The sequence below is a fragment of the Coenobita brevimanus genome, chromosome 80 (genome assembly GCF_032717465.1).
Source record: "Coenobita brevimanus isolate Jiangsu-jjx chromosome 80, ASM3271746v2, whole genome shotgun sequence".
Lineage (NCBI taxonomy): Eukaryota > Metazoa > Arthropoda > Malacostraca > Decapoda > Coenobitidae > Coenobita > Coenobita brevimanus.
Genome location: NC_137033.1, coordinates 22,904,308 through 22,930,267, shown reverse-complemented (window position 1 = coordinate 22,930,267; position 25,960 = coordinate 22,904,308). Strand labels below are relative to the sequence as shown.

The 25,960-nt window shown below is 39.7% G+C and overlaps 1 protein-coding gene across 1 annotated transcript in view; it reads left to right on the top strand.

Annotated features, from left to right (window-relative positions):
* LOC145409302 (xaa-Pro aminopeptidase 1-like) overlaps nt 1-25,960 on the top strand; it is a 617,499-nt gene that overhangs the window by 554,500 nt on the left and 37,039 nt on the right. Inside the window, exons 14-16 of the mRNA XM_080279779.1 lie at nt 12,980-13,056; nt 13,503-13,544; nt 21,376-21,452. Coding sequence (XP_080135905.1) covers nt 12,980-13,056; nt 13,503-13,544; nt 21,376-21,452 — 196 coding nt within the window. The remainder of the gene's footprint in view (nt 1-12,979; nt 13,057-13,502; nt 13,545-21,375; nt 21,453-25,960) is intronic.

Genomic DNA, 25,960 nt, shown 5'->3' with positions numbered 1-25,960 from the left:
AGAGAAAGTGTTACCCTACGATTTGTTGGCTGGACCTCCTACTCCAGTATACAACGAAGAAGACTACGCAAAGGTACAGTTGTTGAAATTCCAACGTATACACAGTGAAGTACGGAAAAGATTAAAAGCCTCAAGAGCGGAGATGATGGCGAAACAACACAAAGGTAGTCAAGAAAAGACGTTACAGGCAGGCCAGAAGGTCATGATCCACAACCCTGAGAGAATTTCCAAGCTCAGACCTAAGTTCCGCGGACCATATACCGTTGTGGAACGAGTACGTGGAAATACTTATAGAATAAAGGATGAAGCTAATGGAACTCAGGAGGTAGTACATGCTGATAGGATCAAACTAGTAAGTCAAGAGCTAGGCCTAACTAACCCTGCGTCTGATGTGTTGTCCCCTCTGTCTTCGTCGCAGTCTATGTCGTCGTCCGTACCTGTCCCTAACCAAGAGTATCACAGCAAGCTACGATCCCACAACAGGAGTGATTAAGGGAGTATCTTCTCTTGCAGAAAAATGTGGCTGTGGCTCATACTCCTCGTGCGTTGCTTGGGGTGGACCTATGGAAAGACGTCGGACACGGACACGACTGCGTTAATGCCAGGAGCACTGAAGAGCCCACTTGGAGAAGTCGTGGTAGTGGAAGATGCAGTATGCGTCTACTATCCAATGGAAGGCTATCTCCAAACGCCAGATATTGTCAAGGAGGTCTCCAAGGGCTTATCGAATCTCAGACAGCAACTGTTGGAAGTGGGAAAGACGTTTAATCGAAACCCACGATTGACAAACTCTGACACTGAAGCTTTGGAACGAACCTTGCATGGAATTGTTGAGCTTCAGACTAGGCATATAGACAGGCTCACCGACAGGCTCACTAACTTGCATGTAGCTTTACCTAACGTACACTCTGATCTTTCCAAGCATGTCCATGCACGAACTAAGAGAGGACTTGTGGATTTTCTAGGAATCTTGTCTCAACAGCTCTTTGGTACGGCATTAGATAAGGATGTAGTGCAATTGGGTAGACAGATGCATGACTTGACACTGGCCGCTAAAGCCAATAATAGATTAATTATGCATGTGTATAAACAGTTAGATGAGTTCACTAACAAAGCTAACGAGATAATTAGGACTACCAACCATCTAGTAGAGCTTGTGAACAACATCCAAATTAACCTACCAACCCTAGCTAACTTGGTGTTATTCGCTGAGTACTTACATGCTCTCGACGAGTCAACCACTGCTTTGGAGAAGCTAGCAGCCAATATGGTGGACGGCTTAATTGATGCAAGCTTGAACAGGGTTAATGCTTTATTGCTGCCTACTAATATACTAACCAATGCACTTGATATAGCTATGTGGAAGCATGGACTTATGCCACTCTTTGATCTGAGTCAACTGGAATATTATTACCCATTGTTAGAGGCCCAGTTGACCCATGAAGGCATCCTGATTTTGATACCTATGAGGAATGCTGTAACATACCAGGCATGGCGGTTCATTTCCTTCCCTTTTGCTACTGCTAATAATACACTTGTTATTATTGAAGGGGGTCCAGAGGTGCTAGTTGTCTCAGATGACAAGAAATATGTAGCAGAAACGACTATGGATGAATTTGAGAAGTGCAAGGCCTCATTTCTTGATCTCCATGTATGTCCTGCTTTCCATTTTGTCTTCGTACCATTACAGGTAGAGGAGTGTAAGAGGGCCTTGTTGGACACAAATACTTCCTCTGCTCTGCAACGTTGCACCTTCCAACCCATTCAGTTGAAGTCAGTTTTCCATGCTCATATTCATGCGAAACAGTACTTTTACTTTCCTGAGACAGAGGATGTAACTGTGATTTGTGCCTCACAGAATCAATTCCTTACAGTAAAGGGGTACTATGTTGCACCTGATTTTTGTGAATTACACAGTAAAGAGATAGCAGTTCTGCCTAGTAAGCATCATCTAGCTTTGACAGTGAACTTCTCATCCCAGTTACGACCCTTTTTACCTTCATTCAATGTTACTTCCTTGAATGTGAACAGGCTGTCTCATGTATTAAAGGAGCTTACCTTCCTCTCCCACCTGAACAGGACTGATTTAGAGCCTTATGTACTATCCTATCTTCCTTCATACCTTTCCCCTTCCTATTTTGGTCCTGGCGTTGGTCTTCTACTTATTGTGGTCTTGTCCTGTGTTTGTGGTTTAGGCTACTATTTAAGACGCCAATTAAGGAACCCACTGATACCACGTGTCCGTACTCGAGGATTGCAAGTGGATGTTCCTGAATAGTTAGCTACCCTACACTCTCGTTAGGCTACACGGTAGTTAGGACAACAATGTCGACGAGGACGTCAATGGTGTGGCCGAGCGAATGTTCTGGTGCCAACATCTTTTTCCATATGAAGTTGTAGTATCATACATTTTACATAATAAGTTTTAAAGCTGTTTAATCATAATTAACAGTGTGTAATGAAGTGTGAATGATGAACAACCAAATATCATTTCGCTGTTAGCTGTGGTATAGAAGAAGGTGGGTGGCAGACCACAAGTACCACCTTGTTTCAATTATAAAAAGAAGGTTAGGAGAAGTGAAAAGATATCTGAATAAGTGAGTAAGTGTAAAGTCCTGGGGAACCATTTATTATGTTGGTATATGTGAATGTACTTAATACCATTTAATAGAGGTGTATAATGTGCTAGTAGAGTTGTCATTAGATCTACTTTTTGCATAAGCCCAGAGTATATGTAAATGCACGGCACCTCACTTTTTAGCTGACCTAAGCACCGCGCCCTACTCGGCACGGTGAGCGTTCAGCGTCAGAACCCGCTTTACAGTTTTAAAGGGAGGGTGTATCGCTCTTACATATCTCTCGGGTCGCAGTTATATCATTCTGTACCCAATAAAGAGAGATTTAATCTGCTCATTTCTGTCACCTTACGCTACCACTTAATAACAGACCAGCTTCCACCTTCTCGTGGCAGAGGACCTTTGGTGGGAAGTGTCGGGCAGTGACGGCGAGTAGCTGACGTACTACAGACAGTGTCGTCGATCCAACACGGTGGTCTAGTTAAACTATACAGCAGAACACATTTATTGGTGCTAGCCGTGTACCGATACAGCCAAACCACCTCAGTGTGTTCCTCATAACGCTTCCTATCACATCCACATCCACACCACAACGCTCCTTTATATCCTCATTCGTCAGCCTGTCTCTCCGTGTGACTCCACAGGCTCCTCTTAAATAACTCATTTCCGCTGCTCTCACTCTTGACTTCTGTCCTTCCAACAACGTCCAAGCTTCACTTCCATACGTTAGAGTTGGCATCACAATACTGTCATGTAGTAACGTTTTCACTTCCATGCTCACTTCCCTGTTTCTTATCACTGCTTTCAAAGAACCAGCAACCTTTCTTCCCTGCTTTACCCTTTCAAGCACTTCACCCTCCAAACCTCCATCCTTACTCATCACACTACCCAAGTACTTAAACGTAATCACATTTTCCAATTCCTCACCATCCAACCTCACTGTACATTCACTGACTTCACCTTTCTTAAAGACCATCACTTTACTCTTCCCTACATTCACCTTTAGATTCCGTTTCTTACACATTCTCCCAAACTCATCCACCAAGCCTTGCAGCTCCCCTTCGTCTTCACTCAACAACAGAGTATCATCTGCAAACAGCAGTACAGGGAGTTTCCAAACACTATCCTCTCTCACCAGGGCCACTCCAACATCCACTACCCTACCTTGTACCTCTTTTATTACCCCATCCATGTACAGATTGAACAACCATGGAGACATGACACATCCCTTTTTCAACCCAACTTTTAAAGAGAAAAATTCACTTAGTTCACCATCCACACGCACTGCAGCTTTCGCATCATCATACATACTCTTCACAGCATTCAACAACTTCCCATCCACTCCATATATTCTTAATACTTTCCACAATCCTTATCTATCCACCCTGTCATATGCTTTCTCCAAATCCATGAAAGCCGCATACAACTTCTTTCCCTTCTCTAGAAACTTTTCCACTAAAGATCTAGGAATGAATATCTGATCTACACAACCTCTTCCTTTCCTAAAGCCTCCCTGTTCTTCTGCAACTAATTCTTCTGTTCTTTCTCTAACTCTGTCCATAAGTATCCTACAATACACTTTTCCTATTATACTAAGAAGACAAATGCCTCTATGATTACCACACACTTCTTTTTCCCTTTTTCCTTTGTACAAGGGAATAATTATACCTGACTTCCAGTCCTCCGGGACTCTACCTTCCTCCCAGGCCAATCTGCACATTTTCCACATTCATTCTACTACTGTCTCTCCCGCATACTTCAGCATTTCACCACACACTCCATCAATTCCTGGGGCTTTCCCCAATTTAACTTTCTTCATTGCTTCCACAACTTCTATCCTACTGATTTCTTCCTGTCTTCTCACCTCCCTCCTCCTCCCAGCCGTTCCCCAGCCACTTATACTCGCATTACTTCCATCCTCTATGTTCAACATTTCCTTAAAGTGTTCTCTCCATCCGCTCACTTTTTCCCCCTTCTCCACTAGTAATCTACCATTTTTATCTTTCACTCCCCTGCTAACTTCACTTCCATCCTGTCTTACTCTTTTCACTTCTTTCCAGAACATTTTCTTACAGTCCCTCCACTTTACACTCAAGTTCCTTCCAAATTCCTCATCTGCTCTCTTCTTATTCTCTCTTACTAATCTTTTCACCTCTCTCTTTCTTTCTACATATAACTCTCTCTTCCGCCTCTCAACTTCTTCCACGCCCCTATTTCTCATCCATTCATTGTATGCTTTCTTCTTTTGTGCCACAGCCTGTCTCACCTCTTCATTCCACCACGCTGTTCCTTGCACAAGGTATTAAGGTATTAAGATTGTAATTTTCATGTGACTTCTTATATTGTTCATGTAGACCTTCATGGATATATATATATATATATATATATATATATATATATATATATATATATATATATATATAGATAGATAGATAGATAGATAGATAGATAGATATACAGATATATATAGATATATAATACGGAGCCTCTGAGGTACAGTGGCAAAGTGTGCTTTACTATATATATATATATATATTTATATATATTATATATTTATAAAACGGAGCCTCTGTGGTACAGTGGCAAAGTGTGCTTTTTTTTTTTTTTTCGTACATTGGAGAACCAGGGTTCGCGCCTCGTCAGGGTACGAAATTTTGGGAGTGTTCTCCCGGTCATGAACTGCTTTGGCGAACATAAGGAGTGCTGTGGTTGAACCAGTGTCCCTTACTATAAAGTATGCTTGCACCTAGTCGACTTGCGCATTTTAATTACACTTGGTTCACAGGTTACACACACATCCAAAGCCACCCCAACACTACAGTCACACTTACAAGCACTTCTCACCCTACATACAATCTCTACCAGACAGCCTAAGCTACTTGGTAGAGATACAATGGCTGTTTCGTCCCCACTTCCGTCGGGATAGGCCAGTCCTGCAGTGGACACTGAAACGGCTAATGATGATATACAGTGTATATATATATATATATATATATATATATATATATATATATATTGCCAGACGCCTAAATCCCGTTTGGGGTGGCCACAAATAGTTAATAGTTATGGCTGATGATATATATATATATATATATATATATATATATATATATATATATATATATATATATATATATATATATATCATCAGCCATAACTATTAACTAGTCCACTGCTGGTCAAAGGCCTTCCCCAACCTTTTCCACGAATACTTTGACTGAGCCAATCTTTGTCACATTTTCCCTGCAAATTTCTCTATCTCACTTCTCCGTCTCCTGTCTGGCCTTTTTCTCCAACGCTTACAATCTCTTGGTGTCCAGTTAGTCAGCCTCTTGCTTCATCTGTTATCCCGTATTCTTGCTACATGGCCTGCCCACCTCCATTTCTGTTCTTATTAACTTCTATAATATCTTTGACTTTAGTCTGCTTTCTCACCCAAGTTGATCTTTTCCTGTCTCTTAAAGATATTCCCAACATCGACCTTTCCATTGCTCTCTGAGAACGGATTAATTTATTTTCCATTGATTTTGTCAGTTTCCGAGTCTCACAACCATACGTCATAGCTGGAATTATACATTCGTTACATACTTTTCGTTTCATACAAACTGGCAAGCTACTTTTCATAATGTCTCTATGTTTACCGAAAGCTTTCGATCCAATTGTAATGCGTCTTTTAATTTCGCTATCATGGTCTTTCGTTAATTTTAGTATTGTCCCAAGTACTTGTACTCCTCAACTTCAAGAATTTCATCGCTTATTCTGATGACACTCTTTGGTGTTTGAGGATTAAACATTAGTTTTACTCCGGTTCATCTTCAGTCCTACTTTCAGCCTTTCTCTGCTCAGGTAATTTAACATTTCTTGCAATGCCTCCGCTGTTTCTGAGATTAGGACAATATCATCTGCAAAACTTAAATGGTTTAGCTGTTCTCCATCTATGTTCACTCCTTCGTTTTCCCAGTCTAGCTTTCTGAAAATACTTTCTAGGCTTGCTGTAAATAATTTTGGTGAAACTGTATCTCCCTGACTCACGCCCTTCTCAATCTTAATTTTTCCCCGAGCCCTTATGTAATTTAACTGTAGCAGTTCCCTCTTTATATATGTTTCGAGCAGTTTTACAATGTTCTCATTCACTCCTTGTTCTCGCAATGAATTTATTATTGTTATGTGCTCCACTGAATCAAAAGCCTTTTCGTAATCAACAAAATCTAAGCATAGTGGTTTATTATATGCTTTAGTTTTCTCAGTTGGCTGATTCATTGTATGTAGATGATCAGTGGTCGAATACCAGCTTAGGAATCCTGCCTGTTCACGATGTTTGTTTTCCTACAAAATTGTTATTTTGTTTGCAAGGACTTTAGTGAAGAGTTTGTAAATGATAATAAGCTAATGGGTCGGTAGTTGCTAAGATCTTTTGAGTCACCTTTTTTGTAGAGTAAGATAACTATTGCATTACACCATGTATTTTGGATTTTTCTTCTGTTTTATACAGTGGGTAAATAAGTGAGCAATCCTATTTTGTACTTGTACTTCTGCATCCAACAGTAAATCTGTTATTAATACATCTTCTCCCGGAGCCTTCCATCTTCTCATATTTTTTAGACAATTATTTCTTTCGTCTGGTGTAACCTCTGGTATTTCACTTGTGTCAACTGAAAAGTTAGATATTGGTACTACTGTCTTTGTTGCATGCAGTTCTTTGTAAAATTCTTTAAGTCTCTTCACCAACTTATCTCTGCATTTAATGATTTCACCTTTTTTTTTTTTTTTTTTTAGTAGTGTCATTTGTTGCCTTCCTAGTGCCATTTTACTTGGGATCTCCTTTAGACTTTTACCATTTTTGATGGTTTCTTTTATCTGATCCATGTTTCTTTTTATTTTTTTTTACTTCTCTTAGTCTTTTGTTGATAAGCTTATTTAATTCCGCTTGTTCTATTTCGTCTTTCTTTGTTTTCAATGTCATTTCCTTTCGTTTTTCATAAGCTCGAGTGTCTTTTCCGAATATTTCTTGGCTTTGGTTGTATTAGGTTTTCCTACTACCTCCGCTGATTCTCTTAGCACTTTTGTTAGTCTGTCATTCAGCTCATCAATGTCACATTCAGCATTACTTAGAGCCTGAAATCTGTTCCTTATTTCCAACTGAAAGGCTGCTTTGTTTTCTTTTACTATTATTGGGCATATCTTTGTGTCTTTAATCATCTTTCTTTCACTTCTGAAATTGAATCTGGCTGTGCAACCCACCATTCTGTGATCACCACCTATATTTACTTCGTTGATAACTGTGACATTTGTGATCGTGTTATTCTTATCTGCTGTAATGAAGTCGATTTCATTCTTTGTTTCTCTATTTGGGCTTCTCCAGGTCCATTTTCTCCCTGTTCTTTTGTAGAAGAATGTGTTCATTATTCTCATGTTAAACATTGCAGCAAAATTTACCAGCATTTCTCCTCTTTCTTTTCTTTCTCCCACTCCAAATTTTCCCATACATACTTCATTTCTTGACTTCCCAACTTTTGCATTGATGTCTCCCATGAAGTTAGTATATGTTGTCTTTTCTTCTTCCATAATCTGGGAGATGTCATCATAGAATGTTTCTATTTCTTCATCTGGGCTTGAGAAGTTGGTGCATATACTTGTATTACTTTCAGGGTATATTATTCGCACAGTCTAATTACAATCCTTGCTGTTCTGTCAGAGACACTTGAATTGAACAATGTTGTCTGCAAGATTTCAGTTAATTAGAAATCCTACACCATTAACTCATTCATTGTCCCTTCCTCTTTAGTAAAATATGTGGTTGCTGTCTTCCAGCCGAATTACTTTTTCTTCTTTTCTGTGGATCTCACTCAAACCTACAATATCCCAGCTAATGTTTTCCAGTTCAGTCATTTGGTTATCAAGTTTGTAATCTTCTGCGAGGCTTCTTACATTGTATGCATAGATCTTCATGGATTTTAATTTGTTTATTATCCAAGAGTCTAATTTTCCAACACAGTGCCTACTCACTTTCGGTGGCACACTGCCCGTAAGCACAGGAGACAGTGCGGTTGGACCTTTAGTAGACGATGATCCAACAGGAACGCCCGTAAAATCATTTGCAATAGAAGTCATGGGTGGTTGGGAGGACTGTGGCAAATTATCTCACCTCCCTGCCACATAGTTTCTGGTGAGATGTAATTTTTGTGCCACCTTATTCGTTATATTCGGTGGAGCCATATGTATCTACAGGGGGTCCCATGGTCCGCGCCATCTAAGACGGTACCTCGTATATCTACAAGGTCTTCCCTATCCGCCACCCGGGGATGCCCCAGGTAGCAGTGGGATCCTGCCTCTGGATATATATATATATATATATATATATATATATATATATATATATATATATATATATATATATATATATATATATATATATATATATATATATATATATATATATATATATATATATATATATAGATAGACAGATAGATAGAAAGACAGACAGATAGACAGATAGATAAATAGATAGATAGATAGATAGATATAGACATAGATAGACAGATAAATAGATAAATAGATAGATAGATAGATAGATAGATAGATAGATAGATATAGATATAAATATATATGTACATATATATATAGATAGATAGATAGATAGATAGATAGATAGATAGAAAGATAAATAGACAGATAGATAGAAAGATAAATAGAGATATAGATATAGATAGATAGATATAAATATATATATATATATATATATATATATATATATATATATATATATATATTATATATATATATTCTATATACCTAGGCTGCTTCCCCCAACGAAAGGGAGGTAGCCGAGACAGGACGACACACTCCCCATTTACTCATCCATTCAAACACATTCATTCGCATCTTAGCCCCAAAGGGGAGAACGGATAGATCCTCACCACACCACACTGCACAAGGGCCAACTGCGCAATGCAATCAGTGACATCCGCAGCAGGGCCCGACAGCAGAGCTAGTTTACCCCTGCCACATCATAACAGACTCATCCCCTTACCCGCACCTGACCTGAAGTAGCTGATCAGACAAAATGCAGGAGAATATCCCCTCAGGGCTGTGTCATAACTTATTCATTCACAATTTCCCTCCACCCATTTCTGTCACGCACAGCCACTCTTCCTTGCTCAACAGACATCCCTCTCGCATCCAGCGCTCTCTTCACACTGTCCATCCATCCTATTCGTGGTCTTCCTCTCAGCCTTACACCTCTCACATCAGATCTAGTTATCTTTTTCACCAATCGCTCATTATCCATTCTCTCCATATGCCCAAACCATCGCAACACCCTCTGCTCAACTCTACCAGCCATCTCCCGAACAACTCCAGTTCTCCTTCACACTTCATCATTCCGCACTCGATCTATACGCGTCACTCCACACATACTCCTCAGACACCTCATCTCCATTACATTCAAACTTTTCCTCTCTGCTACACCCATATTCCATGTTTCAGCCCCATACAATGCAGTCGGTACCACAACACCCTCATAAAGCCTTCTCTTTACATCCATTCTAAGCGAACGACATCTAAACACTTTTTTCATTCCTCCCAGCACCTTTCCTACTTCATTTATTCTAAACTTCACTTCTGCATCTATTCTTCCATCCACAGCAACATGTGACCCTAGATATTTAAAACACTCTACCTCCTCAAGCAACTTGCCATTCAAAACTATATTTATCATCCTACCATCTACCAACCTCGTACACTTCATCACTTTACTCTTATTCTCATTTACTTTCAACTTCCTCCTTTCACACACCCTTCCAAACTCCTCTACCAACTGTCTCAATCTCTCCTCTGAATCAGCCACCAGTGCAGTATCATCTGCAAACAGCAGCTGCTTCAGATTCCACTCTCCACCATCAACATTCACCAGACTCAGACCTCCACCTAAAACTCTTGCATTCACCTCCCTTACAACACCATCCATGTAAATATTAAATAACCAAGGTGACATCACACATCCCTGTCGCAGCCCCACTCTCACAGGAAACCAATCACTCACAGCATTTCCCACTCTTACACACGCTCTACTATTCACATAAAAACTTTTCACCCCTTTTAATAACCTACCATCAATTCCATACAATCTTAAAACAGTCCACAAAGCCTCCCTATCAATTCTATCATACGCTTTCTCTAAATCCATAAATGCCCAAAACACATCCTTGCCTTTCGCTAAATACTTTTCACACACTTGTCTCACCGCAAACACCTGATCCACGCATCCCCTCCCTCTCCTAAAGCCACACCGCTCATAACCAATCACTCCCTCTGTATCCTCTCTAACTCTCATAATTAACACTCTACCATACACCTTACCTACGACACTCAACAGACTTATACCCCTAAAGTTAGTACATTCATACTTATCCCCCTTGCCTTTATACAACGGGACCACACAAGCACTTGCCCAGTCAACTGGCACCATACCTTTCACAAAGCACACATTCAACAATCTTACTAACCAGTCAACAATAGTCACTCCACCACCCTTCAGGCATTCCACAGTACACTCATCCATACCTGCAGCTTTCCCTGTTTTCATCTCCTTTACTGCCTTCTGCACTTCCTCCTTCGTGATCAAAGAATCATTCAACTCTCCCAACACATTTATTCCTTGCACCCTTCCATCCGCTACAAGCTCAGCCACTCTTTCCTCCTCTACATTTAACAATCTTTCAAAATACTCTGCCCATCTCTTCCTTACTGCATCCATCTCAATTAACATCCTTCCATCCTCTGCTTTTACTCGTTCTTCCTTCCCAGACTCTCCCTTTCGCACCCTTTTCACCTCCTTCCAAAACATTTTCTTATTCTGTTGAAAATTCTCTGTCAGCCGCCTACCCCACCTCTCATCTGCTGCCACTTTAGCATCACGCACAGCCCTTCTCGCCTTATTCCTCTTTTCCTTATACCTCTCATATGACATCTCATCCTTCCTCTACAGCCACACTTCATATGCACGTCTTTTCTCAGCCACAGCCATACTTACTTCCTCGCACCACCATTCACTTCCTTTTCTTACACAACCACCCACACGTCTCACACCACACACCTCTTCTGCATGCCCCACCACAGCACTCTTAAATAACTGCCATTCCTCCTCCACACTGCCATTTTCCCGATCTTTCACTGCCTTGCACTCATCTTTCAATTTCTCCTGATACTCTATCTTTTTCTCTTTTATCCAACTCACTCACTTTCAAAACCTCCCTGCCACACCTAACTCTCCTAGCTCTCACCCATCTCTTACCTACTCTTAACTTTCCCTCCACCAGGTAGTGGTCAGACATACCTACACCCTCCCCTCTCAGAACACTCACATCCAACAATCTTCCTATTACATTCCTAGACACAACCACATAGTCCATCAAAGCTCTATCAACAACCCTTCCACCCTCCTGTCTCACCCATGTATACTTATAAATATCTTTCTTCTCAAACAGCGTATTTCCAATCACCATCTTTCGCTCAACACACATCGCTATCATTCGTTCCCCATTTTCATTTCTTCCAGGCACACCATGCATACCAACTACACCTTCAACTGCTACATTTCCTGCTCTAGCATTCAGATCACCCATCATTACCACATTCACATTCGCTCCAAAACTCTGCAGACACTCATCAACATCATTCCAGAAAGACTCCCTCTCTTGTTCATCCCTTTCACTACCAGGCCCATATGCACTCACAAACACCCACAACTCACTTTCAAATTTCGCTTTCACCCACATCAGTCTCGATGACACCTCCTTCCATTCAATCACACACTGCTGTACTTCCGGACTCACTAACAAGGCCACACCTTCTCTTGCCCTTCCTCTATCAACACCTGACAATCTTCCATTCACACTTCCAAACATAGATTCACACTTCCCTTTCATCTTCGTTTCACTCAAAGCTAACACATCCAACTTTCTTCTCACAAACATTCTCCCAATCTCCTCCCTTTTAGCCTCAATCGTACTACATCCACGCACATTCATAGACCCAATCTTCAGGGTACTGGGATAACTCCATCCCCCATCCCTTTCTCTGGCCTGTCTCTTTTTAGGAACTAAAAAACATATATATATATATATATATATATATATATATATATATATATATATATATATATATATATATATATATATATATATATATATATATATGCGTTTTCTTACATGTTCTACTTTTATACATATATACATGTGAATTTTACATGCATATATATCCATACAAATGTATGTATGTAATACATTATGTATATATTTATTTATCAATATTTATTTATTGATCTATTTCTTTATCAGACATATAGAATGTACAGTATCTGTCTAACACCATTCAATCTCTCTCTCTCTCTCTCTCCCCAGGCACCTGTACGAAGTAGGTCTGGATTACCGCCACGGAACCAGTCATGGCGTCGGGATGTTCTTATACGTACATGAACGTGAGTAAAACACACACACACACACACACACACACACACACACACACACACACACACATAATAATACAAAATAATACACACACACACACACACACACACACACACACACACACACACACACACATACACAAAATAATACAAAATAATACACACACAAACACACACACACACACACACACACACACACACACACACACACACACACACACAATGAAACGTTTGTTTCTACATTGTTTCTCATGAGGAACTGACGGAAGCATGTTGTGTCATTTTAAAAAATCGTTAATGGGCTTGAACTCTTTTAGACAACGAGATAGGCAATTTGCTCGATAGGTAGGTAGTTATATGGATAAAAAGATTAGCAGACAGCTTAACTGATTCATTAATAGATAGACAGATAGAACCATAGCTTCATGAGTGTTACTATTATTCATTTCTTTTTTCAGATACGAACCCATACTTTATGGAAGGAGAATTCATGTCAGATGGTAAGTGACTATATATATATATATATATATATATATATATATATATATATATATATCTATATATATATATATAGATATAGATATAGATATATATATTTCCATATATAATTATATATACATATATATATGTATATATATATATATATATAAATATATATATATATATATATATATATATATAATTCAAATCAAAGCTGTTAGAATTATTAATAATCCTTCTGTTACTAATAAACTACATCTCCTACAAGTAAGAAGGAATGTTCCCTCCCTTACATTATTTTACATATATTTTTATAGCAAAGGCTCAGACGAAGTTGCGTCCATTTTGCCACCTCCCCATGCCTTCCCTCGTGCTACACTGGCATCTGGTAGGCTCATGACTGGAATATCACTCAGCCACACTGCAGAACTTCCTATCAGAATTCTTTCATTCAACGAGTTGCATCTCTCTGGAACTCGCTTCCCCAACCTACAGCTGTTCTAGTCTATTACACATACTTTATGAACAGAGGACACCAGTAATCTGGTGTATGGATTAGACAGAGAGTATATATATATATATATATATATATATATATATATATATATATATATATATATATATATATATATATATATATATATATATATCTATTGTAGGTGGGGGCGCTCACCATCCACTCACTCGATGTAGTGCTGCTGTTGGATATCTGCCCTTTCCTGTCCTCCATCCTTCTTTCCTTCCATCCTCTTCTGTCTTTCTTTCCTTCATTCTTTCCTTGTCCTTCTGCCTACGGGTGACTTTACGCTCCCCCTTCTGTCTTTCTTTCCTTCATTCTTTCCTCTTCCTTCTGCCTGTGGGTGACTCTACATTGATTGGCAAGCCAAATGGTTTCCTGTACACCAGGAAACCATTTACTCTGCTGAGTGGTAACCATATAACTAAATTTTGGCGCCTCGCAGTTTAGTGGGTAATTATTGCGCTCCACTTGGATTGAGCCGGTGAAGGCTCCCACCCCCAAGGGGTGGTTGGGGTTGACTGCTGATGTAATGCCACTCAGGGATGAGTGAGGCTGGTCACTCTCATCTTTAATGTCGGGACCAACTGCCTAGCCCCGGGCTCCTGCGCTTCTCATGAGGCAATGTAGGATTGGATGATGGATGGATGGATGCACACACACACGCACACACACACACACACACACACACACACACACACACATATATATATATATATATATATATATATATATATATATATATATATATATATATATATATATATATATATATATAAAGAGAGTCTGTTTATCTGTCTCTTGGCAGACGCCTTAATCCCGGAATGGGTGACCACAAGCAAATTGCCTCCATGTCTCCCTGTCCCCCTCTGTTTCAATTCTCTCTCTCTTGCTCACACCCTCCTCTCTCATACAGTATACCACTACACTCAATCCCCTTATGCGTAAAGAAACATACCTAACATCTTTCAACAAAGGAATATTAACCATCGAAGAAAAGTAATAATAATGATAATAATAATAATAATAATAATAATAATAATAATAATCCATTCCATTCCATTCCATTCGGCTCCCAGGTAGGCATTTAGCCTGTCAGGTGGATCAGCCTTCTCCAGTTGGTTCTCTCAAAGGCCTCTTGATTTCTCAATGCTTCGATGTTATCCATACCTCGTCTGTCCAACAGTTCCTCCACACCATCTCTCCATCTTTTCCGAGGTCTTCCGACTGATCTTCTGCCATCAGGTCTCCAATTCCATCTCTCCTTCATTATTCTTGACTCGTCCATCCTCTCAACATGTCCTAGCCATCTCAGTTGTGAATTTTCGATTACTTTTCTCACCGATGTTACTCCAACCATTTCTCTTATTGTTTCATTCCTGATTCTGTCTCTCCTTGTTTTGTCCACTATTGCTCTCAGTGGTCTCATTTCTGCTGCTTGAACTCTGCTCCAGTCTCGGGTTGTCAGAGTCCAGCTCTCAGATGCGTATGTGAGTATAGGTGTTAAAATAGACTGGAATATAGTTCTCTTTGCCTCCAGTGGTACATATCTGTCTTTGAGTATTGGATATAGAGAGCATACACATCTGCTATATTTAGTTATCCTTTCGGTGATCTCTCTCTTATTCTTATCTCCCTCCTTCGTAAAAATACACCCCAGATATTTTACAAGTTCTACTTCTTTGACCTGATCGCCCCCAACTACTATATCATCCGCGTCATCATTTTGCTTTTTCACAGTGAGTATTTCTGTTTTGTTTATGTTTATTGTTACTCCTGCTTCTTCAAAACATTCCCTCCAGTACTCCAAAGCTCTTGTTAGTTGTGGCCGGCTATTACTCCAACATGCGATGTCGTCTGCGTAGGCCAATATATCCCCTTGCTCTTCATTTCCAAACCTTTCCTTGAATCTTTTAATTATCATGTCCATATAAACAGTAATGGGGATAGTACACTTCCTTGTTTCACCCCAGTTTCCACTTCAAACCAAGTATCTTTTTCATACCCCGTTCGAACCTTACATTGATGAGGGTCATATGTACTCTTAATGGCCCTCTTCAATCTCCCAGTGATTCCATATTCCTCTACAAGACACCTCCAAAGCTTTTTCCTAGGAATTGAGTCAAAAGCCTTTGACAGGTCAATAAAGGCAACATATAGGTCCTTGTTATACTCCCAGCATTTTTCCATCACCATTCTGAGTACAAATACCGGGTCCGACGTGCTTCTGTCCTTCCTGTACCCAAACTGCTCTTCTCCTAGTCTGTCTTCAATTATAGATCTTGCTCTTTTCTCTATAATTCTTTCGTAGAGTTTAGCTATGTGGTTTATAACCGATATGCCTCTGTAATTATTACACAGTCCCGAATCACCCTTTCCTTTAAATATGGGCACTATGATGGTTTTGCCCCAATCCGGTGGAATTTTTCCATTTACCCATGCTTCATTTACCACTCTTAACACTGTTTCTTTTAGTCGATTACTTCTATTCTTGATCAATTCAATAGGTATTCCATCGCTGCCTGGTGATTTATCGTTCTTCATCTTTATCAAAGAGTCCTCGAGTTCTCTCATTGTTATTAAGTCATCAATTTCGTCCTGTGCTTCATACTCTGCACCCAATCCATCTCTGTACTCCTCAAGATCTACTGTCTCTCTGTTTAGTAGTCTCTTAAAGTAGTTTTGCCATCGTTCATTGATTTTGTCCTCGTCTGTGATTATATTACCATCGTCATCTTTCAAGTTGTAGATCATTGTTTTGTCTTTACGGTATGATTTTGCCAGTCCAAATATTTTCTTTTTATTTCCTCTGACATCTTCCTCTAAAGCTTCTCCTAAGTCTTTCCAAACATTTCTTTTTGCTTGTCTCTTTATGTTCTCAGCTTCATTTCTTGCCTCTATATACTCAAGTCTTGTCTCTGGGCTTTTATGTTTCAGCCACTTCCTCAATTTCTTCACTTTATTCTTCACTGCCAACTTAACTTCTTCCGTCCACCACGGTGTATGTCGTTTTCTGCTTCCTCCTGCCATTTTTACTCCTAACTCTTCTTCTGCAATTCTTCTTATAATGTTTTCTAATTCGACCCAAGTTTGGATCTCGTCATCCCTATTTTCAAGTTGTTCATCAATTTTGTTCATATAAGTTTCCCTTGTCACTTCATTTCTAAGTGGTTCAACATTTATCATCTTTCTCTTCTGTTTTTGTTTCACTTTACTCCTGTTTATAGTTAGGTCCCCGACAAGTAATCTATGGTCAAAGAATTTAAAGAGTCTCCAGGAAGAACTTTAACATTGCGAGATATCCGTTTATCTGATGTTATAAAGTAGTCTATGATGGATTTTTGGTCAAATTGTCCAGTTACCGTATTCCACCTATATCGTGTGAATTGATGCTCTTCTTTGTGTTCAAAGTAGCCATTCATGATTTTGAGATTATTTCTAACACACAAGTCGATCAGATTTTCGCTTTCAGTATTCCTGGTTTCTTCACCAAATGGACCGATAATATTTTCTATTCCTTCTCTCTCTTTTCCCACTCGGGCGTTGAAGTCTCCCATAAGTATTGTTGTATGATTTGGTCTGAGGTCACAGTTATCTTCAAGAAGTTCCATATATTCCCGTTTTTCATCTTCGGAGTGTCCTAGTTGTGGGGCATAGACCTGGTATGTGATATGTTTCATATTTTTTATATTCAAGGTACAGTACATTAACCTTTCATTTACAAGTTTGACTTCTTGTACATGTGGTGATAGAGCTGGTCCTACTATCATAGCTACGCCATGATTCCTTCTTCCTTCTTCCACACCACTATACATTAATACAAATCCTCCTCCCAGATCTTTTCCCTTTTCTTTTCCATGATGTCTTGTCTCTGCTAAACCTATCAGGTCTATTTTTCGTTCTTTCATTAGTTCGATTAGTTCTTCTTCTTTGTCTGTGTAAGTACATACATTAAGTGTGGCAATTCTAATTTTTGTTTGGGTATTCCGGTTCATGTCTCTTAAACGTTTCCGAGGTCGACATTGATCGGTCCGTCCAGATTCCGAGGCTGATCCATGAGTTTCACGAGCATATTTGTTGTAACTGTCGGCTAGCTAGGCCTGTCACAGTCCACCGCTGTCGTTAGCGTTACCCAGGGGGCACCTAGGTCAGATGACCTGGAGGTGACAGTTGGAATAAAAATAATAATAATCTATCTATCTATCTATCTATTGCCAGACGCCTCAATCCCGTTCGGTATGGTCACAAACAAATCGCCTCTACGTCACCCTGTCCTTCGCCATTTCATTGCCCCGCTCCCAACTCACACCCCCCTCTCTCATAGACCTCTCCACCCCATCCCTCCATCTAATCCTCGGCCTCCCCCTCCCTCTTCCTCCCTCCACCTCACTCACATACACTCTCTTCGTCAGTCTTTCACCCTCCATCCTCTCCACATGGGCAAACCACCTCAGTGTATTCCTCCTAACGCTTCCTATCACATCCACATCCACACCACAATGCTCCTTTATAACCTCATTTGTCAGCTTGTCTCTCCATGTGACTCCGCAGGCTCCTCTTAAATAACTCATTTCCACTGCTCTCACTCTTGACTTCTGTCCTTCCAACAACGTCCAAGCTTCACTTCCATACGTTAGAGTTGGTATCACAATACTGCCATGTAGTAACTTTTTCACTTCCATGCTCACTTCCCTGCTTCTTAGTACTGCTTTCAAGGAACCAGCAACCTTTCTTCCCTGCTGTACTCTTTCAAGCACTTCACCCTCCAAACCTCCATCCTTACTCATCACACTACCCAAGTACTTAAACGTACTCACATTTTCCAATTCCTCACCATCCAACCTCGCTCTACATTCACTGACTTCACCTCTCTCAAAGACCATCACTTTATTCTTCCCTACATTCACCTTTAGATTCCGTTTCTTACACACTCTCCCAAACTCATCCACCAAGCCTTGCAGCTCTCCTTCGTCTTCACTCAACAACACAGTATCATCTGCAAACAGCAGTACAGGGAGTTTCCAAACACTACCCTCCCTCACCAAGGCAACTCCAACATCCATTACCTACCTTGTACCTCTTTTATTACCCCATCCATGTACAGATTGAACAACCATGGAGACATGACACATCCCTGTTTCAACCCAACCTTCAAAGAGAAAAATTCACTCAGTTCACCATCCACACGCACTACAGCCTTAGCACCATCATACATACTCTTCACGCATTCAATAACTTCCCATCTACTCCATATATTCTTAATAATTTCCACAATCCTTGTCTATCCACCCTGTCATATGCTTTCTCCAAATCCATGAAAGCTGCATACAACTTCTTTCGCTTCTCTAGAAACTTTTCCACTAAAGATCTGGGAATGAATATCTGATCTACACAACCTCTTCCCTTCCTAAAGCCTCCCTGTTCTTCTCCAACTAATTCCTCTGTTCTTTCTCTAACTCTGTCAATAAGTATCCTACCATACACTTTTCCTATTGTACTAAGAAGACAAATACCCCTATGATTACCACACACTTCTTTTTCCCCTTTTCCTTTGTACAAGGGAATAATTATACCTGACTTCCAATCCTCCGGGACTCTACCTTCCTTCCAGGGAAATCTGCACATTTTCCACATCCATTCTACTACTATCTCTCCCCCATGCTTCAGCATTTCACCACACACTCCATCAATTCCTGGGGCTTTCCCCAATTTAACTTTCTTCATTGCTTCCACAACTTCTATCCTACTGATTTCTTCCGTCTTCTCACCTCCCTCCTCCTCCCAGCCGTTCCCCAGTCACTTATACTCGTATTACTTCCATCCTCTATTTTGAACAATTCCTTAAAGTGTTCTCTCCATCTGCTCACTACTTCTCCCTTCTCCACTAGTAATCTACCATTTTTATCTTTCACTCCCCTGCTAACTTCACTTCTACCCTATCTTACTCATTTCACCTCTTTCCAGAACATTTTCTTACAGTCCCTTCAGTTTACACTCAAGTTCCTTCCAAATTCCTCATCCACTCTCTTCTTACTCTCTCTTACTAATCTTTTCACCTCTCTCTTTCTTTCTACATATAACTCTCTCTTCCGCCTCTCAACTTCTTCCACACCCCTATTTCTCATCCATTCATTGTATGCTTTCTTCTTTTTGCCACAGCCTGTTTCACCTCTTCAGTCCACCATGCTGTTCCTTGCACCCCCCTCTGTCTTGTCTTCATCCCACACACCGCATCACATGCTGCACATATTTCTTCTGTGAATATCCTGCACACACCTTCCACGTCCGCCATCTGCTCCAATTCTTTTTTGCCCAATCGTTCCTCCACTTCTCTCTTATACTCTGCCTTTTTCTCATCCTCTTGTAACCTTTCCACTCTCCTTACAAATACTTCTTCTTCCCGTCCTTCCCTTCTTCTATTTTTCCATCTTAATTGGATCTTGATTCTGGCCACCACCAAGTAGTGGTCAGAAAGTCCACTCTCCCAACCTCTATAAGCTCTTGCATCCATTGCACATTTTCGCATCCTTTCATCCACACACACATAATCAGTCATTGTCTTCCATTCATTCAGTTCACCACCCAAGCTTCTCATCACTCGCCATGTATACCTGTGGATCATTTTGTGCCCGAAGAGGGTATTGGCTACCACCAACCCCCTCCCAACACAAATGTCCACTAACGCATTGCCATTCTCATCTATCTCAGCAGGCACACCCACTCACCAGCTACTCCATCCACCTTCACATTCCCTACTTTACCATTCGTATCACCGATCAAAAACACTCTCCAAACTTTTCCAAGCACATTTCCACATTTGTCCGGAACTCTTCTCTCACTCTGCTTGCACGATCTTGCGTTGGCGCATACACACACACACACACACACACACACACACACACACACACACACACACACACACACACACACACACACACACACACACACACACACACACACACACACACACACACACACACACACACACACACACACACACACACACACACACACACATTTGTATTCCAACTTTCAATCTTACCCACACAATCCTTGACCCAACTGATCCATACTCTCTTATGCTTTTCTTCCATCTTTTACTCACAACTATACATACTCATTCTTTTGCCCTCTCATTCTCACCTTCTGCTCACATATTCCCCATCCATACTCCCATTCTCTCACAATAATAATAATAATAATAATTTGTGAGTATTCGGCACAATTAAGCATTCAGCTTGATCTACTTGTTTGTTTAGTTACAATATAACTGATATCACGAGCTTAAATAATCGGTGGTATATTATACTAATACTGCCCTATGTTACTGACAGAACCTGGCTACTATGAGGATGGAGACTTCGGCGTGCGCTTGGAGAATGTTGTTGAGGTGGTGTCTGCACCCACACCAGTAAGTCACTCCAAGCTAGTTTAACCTTGCCTAGCCTAAATTCATTCAGCTCAGAGAATTTCAACCTATTTTTCTGAACGATGCCTACTCATCAGTCTTAGCAACGCAAATTCGTGACCACATCCTCAGCCAGTGGTCTCAAGGATTAATCCTGTTTTGAGTTAAAAGTAGTTGTGTGAATATTTCGAGGAGTTCAGTTTGTGTGATTGGCTTTCAGAGCACTATGTGTAATTTTGCGAGGAGCTGTTTTGTGCAATGCAATTTGTGACTGTGGTAGCCCGATATAACTCTGTGGTTGGTAGGTATTATTTGTTCAGCTGCAGTGTCTGGTGATAAGTATTCTCTGTTTAGTGGATGAGTGCAAACTGTTTGTTTGTTAATTGTTATACCAGTATACCCTCATTAAACAGTTGTGTATTAAGTGAGGCTTTGTTTTCATTGTCTTAAATGTGCTTTTCCACCTCTAGTCTAACAGTGCTTGCACTGATGCACTTGGTGAATCAGTATTTGGAGTTTTCCTTCTCAGCTCGTGGTAAGTCAGAAGGGTATCTTAGCACATAATAAACACTCCAGTTTGCTTCATTGGTCAAGTCATTTTGTATTTACAAGAGACCGTTTATTAACTAACATCGTTTGTTGTAATCCGTAGTGCAAACTTCACTATTACTAATATGAAGGTAATTGTACAACCCCATTACATTTAGCCTATTTTTAATATTCTATTTATCTATCTATTGCCAGACACCTTAATCCCGTTAGGGGTGGTCACAAACAAATCGCCTCCATGTCGCCCTGTCCCCCGCCATTTCACTGCCCTGCTCCCAGATCACATCCTCTCTCTCATATACTTCTCCACTCCATCCCTCCATCTCATCCTTGGCCTCCCCCTTCCTCTACCACCCTCCACCTAACTCACACTCTCTTCGTCAGTCTCTCACTCTTCATCCTCTCCACATGGCCAAACCACCTCAGTGTGTTTCACGTAACGCCTCCTATCACATCCACATCCACACCACAAAGCTCCTTCACTTCCTTATTTGTCGGTTTGTCTCTCCATGTGACTCCACATGCTCCTCTCAGCTCATTTCCACTGCTCTCACTCTTGACTTCTGTCTCTCCAACAAGGCCCAAGCATCACTTCCATACGTTAGTGTTAGCATCACAATACTGTCATGAAGTAACTTTTTCACTTCCATGCTCACTTCCCTGTTTCTTATCACTGCTTTCAAGGAACCAGCAACCTTTCTTCCTTGTTATACCCTTTCAAGCACTTCACCCTCCAAACTTCCATCCTTACTCATCACACTACCCAAATACTTAAATGCACTCACATTTTCCATTTCCTCCTCATCCGACCTCACTCATCTTTAATATTAATATCAGTATTACACTAATACAGTGCTACAGTATTTAAATTAATGAGATAAATTCTTCTTTCGGATATCAGCGTCATTTTCAGTCCTGACTGGCCAGACACTGTTACTGCCTTATCACTAGATAATGTTATCTCAATTTCCTTTACATAGCTAACATATAAGCTGTGACTGACATCACTTCATAGATTTTTTAAATCGGTGTATAGGGTGTCCCGGGAGATGACACAAGCCTCAAGAGGTGGTTCCTAAGATCATTCTAACTCGTTATGCATTATGATAGATTCGCAACGGTTATGGGGTACTGTTTGTTAAATTTCAGTGCAGTTAATGAAAGTTGTTCACATCATTACTTTTCCTTGCTTTATTTTATTGAGAATAATCATATCAGTAGTCAAAACATAGACTCTGATAATAATAATAATAATAAGAATAATAAGAATAAGAATAAGAAATCATTCATTCATTCATTGCCAGACGCCATGTATCCCAAACGGGGTGGCCAACGGCTTAGAGTTAATTGTTTTACAGGGAGGGGCACTAATCCTCCACCAACCCCACTTGACATGTAGGGATGCCAACAGCATCTGGTGTTCCCAGGCGGTCACCCATCCAAGTACTAACCAGACCCAACGTTGCTTAACTTCGCTGATCGGACGGGAAGTGATAATAATAATAATAATAATAATAATAATAATAATAATAATAAAAATAATAATAATAATAATAATAATAATAATAATAATAAAAATAATAATAATAATAATAATAATAATAATAATAATAATAATATTATTATTATTATTATTATTATTATCATTATTATTATTATTATTATTATTATTATTATTATTATAACAACAACAACAATTACGAAATCTTAAATTGCTGAGGCTATATTCAAAGAACTCCACATTCTAGACTGAAATACTTCAGTCACTGTAGACCTAATATTAAGAGACGTCGTATGAATCAAAGTTTTTTTTACGTATTTTGACCTGTGATCTCGAGATCAAGGTCAAGGTCATTTATACTATGCAAATCATGTTCATTCATGATCCACTAAATTTACACCGAGTTTGGTAAAAATCGGACAAATATTTTCCGAGTTAGCACTTTCAGGCATTAGGCGACGTGATTGGGTTTCCTCAATATCTCAAAAAGTATTTGTTGGATCTCAGTATCAGTACCCTGGTGCATTACTATATGTTGACTATTACATACAGGAACACTTGCAAAGCAGTCGATTTAGAAGTTTTTGCCGCGCAGGAGAGCAAAAATATAAAAAAAATAACACAGCCCCAGTGCAGCGCAAGTGCTAGGAAAAAAATGTGCCAAAAGAAGCCTGAAACCAAGATACATCACTCCTGATAATTTTAAGTCTCTATCTCGAACGGTCATGGAATGCCAGCCTTCTAGATCTCCCCCCCCCAAAAAAAAAAATAAAAAAAAAATAAAAAAAAAATAATAATAATAATAATAGCATCTACAGTATCAGTAAGAACGTCACACAATGTGGAGTTCATAATAAATCAAGCGATAAAGATTATGTTTGCAGCACTGGGTGGAATGGAAAATTAATCCTTTTAACACCATTCAAAGTTTAATACGTTGCACTCTACATCCGCTGCAAATGAAATCCATTTTAATAGAAGATCCATGGCTTAGAATAATCTCAGGAATCATACCTTGATGTTAGTACGCCAACTCCTGGGATACCGTATATATATATTTTTTCTTATCAGACGTAAATATATTCATCATAGTTAACTGAAACATTTTTACAAACACCAGTATTCTCTACATTATTCTCCGGTTACTTTGTAATATTGATCTCTCAGTTTTTTTCGTCTGACAAACTTTTTTTTCCAAAAGAACTATACTCAGTTTCTTTATTTATTTATTTATTTTTTTATTTTTTTTATCGAGGCGAAGATTCTCTTGACAGGTTTGTGATGATTGGCTGAATGCTTCATGTCCGAAGAACATCTTTGTATGTCAGATAATTACTAGGTTTCGATTCACATTACCGGTAATTATTTGAAATACGATTTTTTTTTTTTGGACATGCTGCATTCGGCCGATCATTATCAACCTGTCAAGTGCATCTTCGCCTCGGAAAAAAAAAAAAAAAAGAGTATAGTTGTTGATCATTCGCTCTCACATGTAGTGGTATGGGCCACTGTATTCTAGGGAACTAACTTTTTTTGTACTACAGATAATAAACCCTATGACAGGTTTTCTTTTGCTTTAATTCGTCCTTCTGATTTTACGTGATTTTGGATGCATTCCCTGTAGGTATTATGACTAATTTTATTTTTGTGCTTAGCTACAGATTTTTTTATATAATAATTCTGCAATTCCGTCACAAGTATTAATATAATAATCTTTCAGCAGGGACAGGATAATAGTCCTGAAGGGTTGCAGTTACTAATTACTGTAATTATAGCTTCTTACTACTTTCATTTACATTGTGTTCTCATTTCAGAACCTCACCTGTGCCATAGGTTCTAGACGCTTCTCATGAACATTTTCTTTACTAACTAACCTCACAGTTTCTCTTGTTTGTAGTATGGGTAAATTCTGACGTCTTCATAAGTTAACCCAAGGCAGTAACCAAACTGCAATTTTTACCCACAGAATCCATTCGTTAGCGGAGCTGGTTACTAACAACAGTGTCAAAGTGCAGAGAAAGACAGCACTGCCCAGTCAGGCGTCCCTATTCTGAGGTCCCTCGGAACCAATTTGAACAGTTGTTCCGTTGCTTTTCCCCCTGTCAGTGCTAATGACACTTCTTTACATGAATTCCACTAGTGTTGAGTAGACAGAGAGGGTAGTGCAGAAGAGGACTATCATACCCGCGACTATCTATAGCAGATTTCGATTTCATGCAGACTTCGAGAAGGAGCCCCACGAAGTGTGGCAAACTGAGGCCAACTGGTGGAATTATTTTGTAGGGAACCTTGCAGCAGAGCTTCCGTATACCAGGTGCTGTGTCACGAATCAATTCGCGACATTTCCCTTTTGTGAGAAGCCGCGAACTATTAGTGGAAAACTCACTGTTTTTCGTTCAGTTAACCGCTCATTCGGACGGAAGCTTTGTCAAATCAGTTTTTCATTGTCATACGTGATCGT